Source organism: Mustela erminea, chromosome 20, assembly GCF_009829155.1.
Source record: "Mustela erminea isolate mMusErm1 chromosome 20, mMusErm1.Pri, whole genome shotgun sequence".
In the NCBI taxonomy this organism is placed as follows: domain Eukaryota; kingdom Metazoa; phylum Chordata; class Mammalia; order Carnivora; family Mustelidae; genus Mustela; species Mustela erminea.
The window spans coordinates 84,129-93,839 of NC_045633.1; the positions used below are offsets into that span (position 1 = coordinate 84,129).

General features: G+C 40.3%; 1 protein-coding gene and 1 long non-coding RNA gene across 3 annotated transcripts; both read right to left on the minus strand.

Moving 5' to 3' along the window:
• Positions 1–464: 464 nt before the first annotated feature.
• On the minus strand, positions 465–1,388 carry AHSP (alpha hemoglobin stabilizing protein). 2 transcript variants are annotated; one of them, XM_032328519.1, is made up of 4 exons: positions 1,277–1,388; positions 1,033–1,111; positions 589–833; positions 465–527 (listed from the first exon to the last, which is right to left on the minus strand). In XM_032328519.1, the coding sequence occupies exons 2-3, from the start codon at positions 1,105–1,107 to the stop codon at positions 630–632; spliced, it is 279 nt and encodes a 92-aa protein (XP_032184410.1). In that variant the 5' UTR covers positions 1,108–1,111; positions 1,277–1,388; the 3' UTR covers positions 465–527; positions 589–629. The 2 variants fall into 2 exon arrangements, with proteins under 2 accessions (XP_032184410.1, XP_032184411.1); XM_032328520.1 differs by having other exon boundaries at positions 1,033–1,107; positions 1,277–1,377.
• Positions 1,389–5,100: 3,712 nt separating this feature from the next.
• On the minus strand, positions 5,101–9,654 carry LOC116580463. Its single transcript, XR_004281665.1, has 3 exons — positions 8,883–9,654; positions 5,747–5,827; positions 5,101–5,137 (listed from the first exon to the last, which is right to left on the minus strand). It is a non-coding gene; the product is annotated as an uncharacterized LOC116580463 (long non-coding RNA).
• Positions 9,655–9,711: the final 57 nt, after the last annotated feature.

Below are 9,711 nucleotides of genomic sequence, written 5' to 3' on the forward strand. Positions count from 1 at the left end.
AACTCTAAATCACAACAGTGCTGCAGGGAGGTATTCTGTAATATTAGAGCCATGAGTTCCTAGAGCTTTGTTCAAACTGGGGCTAAGGACAAGGAATTGGAAAATTGAGGTCTGTGGCCTCTTGATTCCACCTAGCATAGGGTGAACAAGACTGGAAGTCTTCAACAACTTTCTTCTAGACAAGAATTCCAGATGGCCACAATTTCTAGAGAGCTTTTTTATTTCCTTTCCTTCTTTTTTTTTTAATGACCCCTCCCCGCAGCACTTTCCCTTTAGTCTCTGCTTGTCTGGCCTCTCCTTTAGACTATTTTAATACTGCCCAGTGGCTACTTAAGGCTGCTAACCTCTGCTCTAAAGAAATTAAACACCCGAGAGCATATCCAGGAAGCAGAGCATAAGGAAAAGGAACCAGCTGCCTCCACAAGTCAGGGAACAGCAATGAAAAAGAACAGAAGAGCCAGGAAGACCAGCAAACCAGTTTGGTCTTTATTGAGGTGTCAGGGTAGAGTAACACCATGAAGGAGCAGAGCCCGAGCACTTAAAATACACAGAGGCAGGATTTAAGGGTTTCTTAGAGATGCAGGCCTGGGTATTTGGGCTAGGAGAAAGGCAGTGAGTGATTTAGGTGCTCAAAGGGACTTCAAGAATGCCCTATACTTGGTCAGGAAAGGGGCAGACAGAGTTCTTAGCTCTTGCTCAAGTTCCTGTAGAGCTCTCTCCTGCTCCTGCTGCTCCCCTACCATCTGCTTCCTGTAATAGTTGATGTAGAAGTTCACCCAGTCATCCACCATCGTCACCATGGCTTCTTCAGGCAGAGGAGGATTAGGGAAGACCTGCAGAGCAAGGGGATAGCAAGGGAGCATGTGGTCCTCAGTGTGATTCAGAAATACCTCCCAAGCTGCAGCCTCCTCCTCTCCCTAATTTCCATCAACTGCACCATGGCGCTCCCAGCTCTGAATGACGCTCCCTTCTCTCCCCTCACCCATCTGCCAAGAGTCTCCGCCTGTCCTTTGAGACAGTGCCTGGGCTTACCTGCTGATTCAGCAGAACATTAAACTCCTTCATTCCTGTAGAAATGAGATCCTTATTGGCCTGAAGAAGAGCCATCTGCCTAAGTCAGAGAAAGAATTTAAGTAACATTTTTCCTCATTGTTGGGTATTTTCCCCCAATTCCCTCATTCCCCTTAAAGATCTCTGGTGCCTTGCAGGACCACCTCTCCAACACCTTTCAAATCATGCCCTGCTCGGAGATCACATTTCTCCCAGGCTGGCTCACCTGCAGGTCCACCAGTGCTACGTAGGTCTCACCCACACTTTCCGGAGTATGTAAGCGTACTGAACTAAGTGTAGGCAAGGAGTCAAGTATCTGCCTAAGAGGGAAACGCCCTGCATCTAGGTCCTGGGGGAGGGTGATAAGTCAACCAGGGGATGAGACAAGGGAGACGTTTCCCTGAAGTTAAAAGATAGAAAGGCCAAGAAAGACAGATAAGTGGGGAGACCCAGAAAACCAAACCCAGGACAGATCCTTGCCATGTACCCCACATCGCAGTACCCGCGCTCCAAAACTAAAATTCAGGCCAACAAACTAACATTAACTGACGCCCTGTTACATGGCAGACACTTCTTTTCATTTTATTTTAACTCCAAGGTACTTAACAAGCAGTGTTATATTAGTTTCAGGTGTACAATGTTGGGATTCAACAATTTCATATATCACCCTGTGCTCATCATGCCAAGGGCATAATCCCCATCACCTTTTTCCCCCATCCCTCTGGCAACCATCGGTTTGTTCTCAATAGTCAAGAGTCTGTTTGTTGGCCGCCTCTCCCTCTCTTCTCTGTCTCTGTCTCTCTTTCCCCGGCTTGTTTGTGTTCTTTCCTGAATTCCTCAGATGAGTGAAAGCATCTAGTATCTTTCTCTGACGGACTTATTTGCCTCATTCCACTTACATTCTCTAGCTCCATCCATGTTGCAAATGGCAAGATTTCATTCTCTTTTATGGCTGAGTAAATTCCATTATATAAATATAAATAAATATAAATATGTATTTCCATGGCAATTATTCTCCAATTCATAGATGATATATTATAGCAGTTACATTAATCATGTGTGTCAGGCACTGCTTCAAGCATGTATTAAGGTATTTATCCTTATAAAAAAAATTCTATTGGGCAGAGACTAATGGAAGCCACATTTTGTGGATGAAACACTTGTAAGATGTGGAAAACTGGACTCTACCAGGCTGTGCCCCATAAGAAAGGAGACACATTTGGGACGCCTAGGTGGTTTAGTTGGTTGAGTGTCCAGCTCTTGGCTTCAGGTCATGTTCTCAGGGTTGTGAGATGAGTCTCCCATTGGGCTTCATACTCAGCAGGAAATCTGCTCAAGATTCTCTCCTTCTGAGTTGAGGGACATTGGAGGGAGGTGAACCATGAGAGACTATGGACTCTGAAAAACAATCTGAGGATTTTGAAGGGGCAGGGGGTGGGAAGAAGTTGGGCCAGCCTGGTGGTGGGTATTGTGGAGGGCACGTATTGCATGGAGCACTGGGTGTGATGCATAAACAATGAATTCTAGTACACTGAAAAGTAATAAAAAAATTTTTTTTAATTTTTAAAAATACGGAAAAAAAAGATTCTTTCCCTCTGCCCCTCCCCCACTCTCACACTTTCTCTCTCTAAAATAAATAAATAAACAAAATTTTTTTAAAAAAAGAATAGAAACACATTTTTCTTGTTCTCTACCATATCATCAGGTATTTAAATAAGCAGAAATACTTTTTTCTTTTTAAAGATTTTCCTAATGTCCATTTTTAGTAGATGTTTTTCAAATTTCGAAATCACTAAATGCTAATTGAAGTAAGTGTTTTGAAACAATTGTTTCAAAACAATACAAAAATGTACACTGAAAAAGGTCATTTTTGTTTCCTCCTCCAACAAAGTAGCCAGCATTAAAGATGCATTTATTTCCTGCCACATCTTTCTCCATTGAAAAACCAACATTCATAGGTACCTATGTACTTATACAGGCTTTGCTGATTTTCTTTTTTGTTTATAACATGTTCCTAATTAACATCCAACAAAATTGATTTCCCTTTGTGTACATTCCTGAATTTTATTACATAGATTCATATAACCACTACCACAGTTATGACAAAGAATATTTCTATCACCCTATAATTCCATTATAGGACATCCTCAAAAGCACTAAATTGTTGTGATAGGGAAGAGACCAGTGGCTGGCAAGGTTTAGGTATGGGAGTGGGGGTCATTATAAGGGGTAGCATACTATGATGGAATTATATAGTATATAACTTTGAGAGTGGTTTCTTTCACTGAGAATAATGCCCTTAAAGTTCACACAACTTGTTGCAAGTAGCAGTAAGTTGTTCTTTTTCATTGCTGAGTATACATCACATGCATACACTATAGTTTGTTTATTCGCCCCCTGAAGGACATCTGAATTATTTGCAGTTTGGGGCAAGCATGAATAGAGCTTCTATAAATATTTGTGTACAGACTTTTCCATGAACATGTTTTCATTTATCTAGGGTAGAAAATATTTGTTACCTCTAGGAGAAAAAATTGTAATACAACCTGACAAGGAACATGTATACAGAATTTATGAAAAATCCTTATAGATAATAAGACAATCCAGTCTTCTAAATTGCTGGAAGACTAATATAGACATTTCAAAAAGAAGATATACAAATACCCAAGCATATGCAAAGACATTCAACATTATTACTTTTCAGGGAAATACAGATTAGAGCTACAGGGTGATACTACTAAATGGCCACTACAATGACTAAAATTTTAAAAAGATTAAATATCGGTGAGTATATGGAATGAACAGAATTATGATACAGTGCTAGTGAGACTGTAAAAGCGGGACTTCCAACCACTTTGGAAAACAACCTGGCAATTTTTTATAAAGTTCAAAATACACTTACCACATGACCCATCAATTTCACTCTTAGGTAGAGTCCTTGAGAAATGAACATACATGTCTACAAAAGTAGTTGCAGGCGAATACAAATGTTCACATTATTATTCATAATAATTAAAAAATGGGAAAAACCCAAATGTCCAATAACCACTGAATAGATATACAGATCGTGATATATTCACTCGATTATATACTACTCAGCAGTAAAAAGGAACAGTCTAATGGTATTCATGACAACATGGATGAATCTCAGAATAATCAGGATGAGCGAAAGAAGGCAGACATACAATTAAGAGGAAGAAATAGGGAAATAAAAAAGACATGAAGTGGTGAGGTAGGGGACTGAAACAGGTGAAGGGAATTAAGAGTACATTTATCGTGATGAGCACTGAGTAATATACGGAATTATTGAGTCACTATTTTGTACAGCTGAAACTTAATATAACATTGTATGTTAACTACACTGAAATTACCTTTTTAAAAAGAAGCCAGACATGAAATATTATATACAATATAATTCTATATCTATGAAATTCTCAAATAGGCAAAAAGAATCTATAGTGACAGAAAGCAGATCCAAACACGAGTGGAGATTAAAATGCAAAGCTGCCCAAGGGAAATTTTTTGGACAACAGAAATAGATATATCCTGATTATGACAAGCCAGTTTCATGCACTGTTAGCAGGAGTGTAAATTAGTAAAGTTTTTTAGAAGGATAATTTGGCAGTACTTGTTCAAATTAAGATATATATATATGCTTCAACCCAATGATTCTACTTTGAACTCTATTTTAAAGAATTATTCATATTCAATGCACAGAAAGGCCTGTACAAGGAATTTGCCATAATAATAATGAAATTAGTTATAAGAATGAAAAGGCAGAAAAACTCAAACTCTCATTAATATAGAAGTCATTAAATAATGGCACATTCATACTGTGGCATGACATGCAGTTATTAAAATAAATGAGGTAGATATTTATGTAGTGATATGAAAAGATATTGAAGATAATGTTAAAAAGGGATGCCTGAGTGGCTCAGTCAGTTAAGCACCTGCCTTTGACTCGGGTCATGATCCCAGTGTCCTGTGATAAAGCCCCACATTGGGCTCCTTGCTCAGTAGCAAACCTTTTTCTCCTCTGCCTGCTGCTCTCCCTGCTTGTGCGCTCTCTCTCACTACCCCCCCACCTCTGAAAAATACATTTTAAAAATATCCTTAAGATAATGTTAAATGAACCATAGTTAGAGCAGACTACCCTGTAGGAGTAGGGCTTAAACATAAAACTCTCTCTCTCTCTCTCTCTCTCTCTCTTTCTCTGGGTATCTGTGTGTCTAGAATAGTAAACAATGTTCACTTCTGGGGACTGACTAATATTTGTTGGGAAATGGAAAAAGGAATAAATGTCAAGAGAGAACTTGATCTTATCTATCTATACTATTGATTGAATTATTTCACAAAAAGAATGCACCCGTTTATTATTTTTATAATTCTTGCAAAGAATACAAAATTTAAAAGGTAGAATGAAGATGGTGTCATCCTAAAATCATTAGCCACAAATTTGAATCCTGCCTCAATGCCTAGAAGAACTAGGCCTAGTATCTGTTCACTAAATATTTGTTGAATGAATAAATAAATAAATGCTTTTGCCACTTTTCAGCTCTGTGACCTTGGTGAGGTCACTTCACATACATAAGTTTCAGTTTCCTTGTTTGCAAAGAAGGGAAAAAATAGTAACTATTTACTCGGGCTACTGAGAAAATAAATTCATTCCTTCCACAAATTGATATTTGGAACCTACCTGGCACCAGGAACTGGAACAGGGCACGAGGAATATATTCAGTGCCAAAGACAAAATTCCTGTCTTCCCGGAGTTCATGTTCTAGTGGGAGGAATAAGAATGGTAAGGAATGGTGAGGGCAACATATGAGAGATAGGGCAAGATCCAATCTACAGAACTTTCTGGGCCATGACAAGAAGTTTGTGTTTCATTTCCAAGCGTGAGGGAAAAACCTCCTTCCACAAAAGTAATAGGAAGCCACTGAAGTTTAAACAGAGGATCTTTCAACTTCATGGAGAGTGGACTGTACGGGGGCAGGAGTGGAAGTGTGGGGGTCAATGAGGGGAAAGTCAAGGAGACAAGCAGCTTGGAATATTCTGTCCAGTGCTTGGTACACTGTTGAATGCAGACTACCAAGAGGTTTCACGGGGATAGGAAAAGGGGAAGCATCACACATCTCGTTGTCAAGCCATTGATCTGGACACTTCTGAAAGAAGTGCATGACGAGTCCTTGTCCTCACTTAGTTCAGTTGGAAAGACAGGACATAGGTACCTAATGAAAGCAAATATAAACTGGCTCCAGAAAGCATATGCTAAGGGCTAAATAAGTGCTACAGTAAACAAGAGCTGCCATGGTCTCTGAGCAGGAGAAACCAATGTGGATAATTAGTGGTGGGCAGTAAAACTGAGAGGTTCATAATTAGTGTGATAATATATACCAATTTGCCCAGAACAGCTCCAGGATGTTTCCCCAATGTAATAGTTAAAAGTGCCTCCTCTAGAGAACACAGGTAGCATCCTCTTCGACCTCAGCCACAGCAACTTCTTCCTAGAAACATCACCAAAGGCAAGGGAAGCAAGGGCAAAACTGAACTTGGGACTTCATCAAGATCAAAAGCTTTTGCACAGCAAAGGAAACAGTCAACAAAACCAAATGACAACTGTCAGAATGGGAGAAGATATTCACAAATGACATATCAGATAAAAGGCTAGTATCCAAAATCTATAAAGACCTTCTCAAACTCAACACCCAAAGAATAAATAATCCACTCAAGAAATGGGCAGAGGATGTAAACAGACATTTCTGCAAAGAAGACATCCAGATGGCCAACAGACACATGAAAAAGTGCTCCACATCACTCAGCATCAGGGAAATACAAATCAAGACCACAATGAGATACCCTCTCACACCAGTCAGAATGGCTGAAATTAACAGTCAGGAAATAACAGATGCTGGCGAGGATGCAGAGAAAGGGGAACCCTCCTACACTGCTGGTGGGAATGCAAGCTGGTGCAGCCACTCTGGAAAACAGCATGAAGGTTCCTCAAAATGTTGAAAGTAGAACTACCCATGACCCAGCAATTGCACTACTGGGTATTTACACTAACGATACAAACGTAGTGATCCAAAGGGGCACGTGCACCCAAATGCACAAGGGATATATTATAGCAGCAATGTCCACAATAGCCAAACTATGGAAAGAACCTAGATGTCCATCAACAGATGAATGGATAAAGAAGATGTGGTATATATGCACAATGGAATACTATGCAGCCATCAAAAGAAAGGAAACCTTGCCATTTGCGACGACGTGGATGGAACTAGAGCGTATCACGCTTGGCGAAATAAGTCAATCGGAGAAAGACAACTATCATATGATCTCCCTGATATGAGGAAGTGGAGATGCAACATGGGGGCTTAAGGGGGTAGGAGAAGAATAAATGAAACAAGATGGGATTGGGAGGGAGACAAACCATAAGTGACTCTTAATCTCACAAAACAAACTGAGGGTTGCTGCGGGGTGGGGTTGGGAGAAGGGGGGTGGGGTTATGGACATTGGGGAAGGTATGTGCTTTGGTGAGTGCTGTGAAGTGTATAAACCTGGCGATTCACAGACCTGTACCCCTGGGGATAAAAATATATTATATGTTTATAAAAAATAAAAAATTAAAAAAATAAATAAATAAAATATTATACATTTGTTAGTATGAAGGTTCCTCAAAAAGTTCTAAATAGAACTACCCTATGATCCAGCAATTGCCCCACTAGGTATTTACCCAAAGCATACAAAAATACTAATTTAAAAGGATACATGCTCCCCAATATTTAAAGCAGCATTATCTACAATAGCCAAAAACCATGCAAACAGTCCAAGTGTCTATTGACTGATGAATGGATAAAGAAGATGCAATATATACATATATATTTATTAATTTTTATATATTATACATAAAACACACACCATAGAATATTACTCAGTCATTAAAAAGAATGAAATCTTGCCATCTGCAGCTACATGGATGAAGCTAGAGTATTAGGCTAAGCGAAATAAATCAGTCAGAGAAAAACAAATGCCATATGGTTTCACTTATATGTGGGACTTCAGAAACAAAACAAATGAGCGTAGGAGAAAAATAGGATATAGAGAGGCAAACCAAGAAACAGACTCTGAACTATGGAGAACAAACTGATTGTTACCAGAGGGGAGGTGGGTAGGGGGTGGGTGAAGTAGGTGAGGGGGATTAAGCAGTGCCCTTGTTGTGATGGGCACTGGGTGTTGCATGGAAGTGTTGAATCACTGAATTGTATACCTGACAAATAATATACAATAATAAATATAATAAATAATAATAAATAATAAATATAAATAATAATAATAAATAATAAATATAACATAATATTACACTTTATGTTAACTAACTGAAATTTAAATAAAAACAGAAATAAATAAATAAAGTATTACACATTTGTAACCCTTCAATTTTTCACTCTAACACCAAACTCAAAACTTAAAAAAATAATAATGAAGTGACCCAGGTCTATCTTAGCATCAGAGAGACTCTGTGTAGGTCTCAGATAAGATGAGGCGGGGTGGAAGGGTGTTCCAGGCTGAGGTCTAAGAAGGTGATAGTTTGGGAGAATCAGAAGTTTAAACCAGGGAGTCAGACTGTGGGAGTCCAAGAAAGCCAGGCTAAGAAACCAGGATGTTTTATTTTCGGATAAAATAAAGGGCGCTTTGGTCGAACTTCTACTTTGGAATCAGTACATTCCAGCAGATGGAAGGAGAAAGGGAGAGAGGGAAAGAAAAGGGGACGAGTTAGGGGGAAAGGGGGGGCTAGGTTGGGAGAGAAGGAAACAGTCTCTTTAGACTCTTACCCCAGTTTCACGGACCCTTTCCCCCAATAAACACACAAGAACTTCTTGCCTATTTCTTGTTTTCTGAGACTATTCGCCGCAATCCCTTGATTTTCTCATTCCTCAGATGTCCAAAGGATCCTTTCAGAAATAACAGTCTTCCAGGAAAAACAAGACGAAAACAGAGAGGGAGGCAAATCGAAAGAGACTCTTGGCTCTAGAAACAAACTGAGGGCTGCCGGAGGGGTGGGGACCGGACCGGGTAACCGGGGGACGGGCATTAAGCAAGCACTTGACAGAATGAGCCCTGGGTGCTGCATGCAACTGATGAATCACTACATTCTGCCTCTGAAGCTAATACAGTGCGTGTTAACGAAATAGAATTTAAATTTAAAAAAAAAAAAAAAAAGGCAAGAAATACCACTCTTGCAGTCTCGGGTGAGGCCCAGGACCTCGGGGATCATTTAGTCCACCTTCTCACCACGCATTCGTGGGGTCTTTATTCATTCATTGTATCTTTCAAACGCCTATTATGGGTTGGGTGCTGGGGATACAACAAGGAGTAAGGTACAGTCCCTGCTCTCAAAATAAAGGCGGCATCTAAGGCCCCGGGCAGGACACTGACTGGCCCCGTCGTGGTACTAGGTCTCAAGCACAAGGCTGCCCCCCTTCCTTCTGCCCCTAGCTGAAGGCTGCAGATCCCAGGAATGCAGGTATCTCCAGGACTGGGCAGCTAACGGGCTCCCGTGGCTCCAGAGGTCCAGCAACAAACGCTACAGAGAACAAAAGCGGAGAGCAGCCCTGGCGTGTCCGCAGGAGGCATCGGGGTGTCCTGGGCCGCACGAAGGCG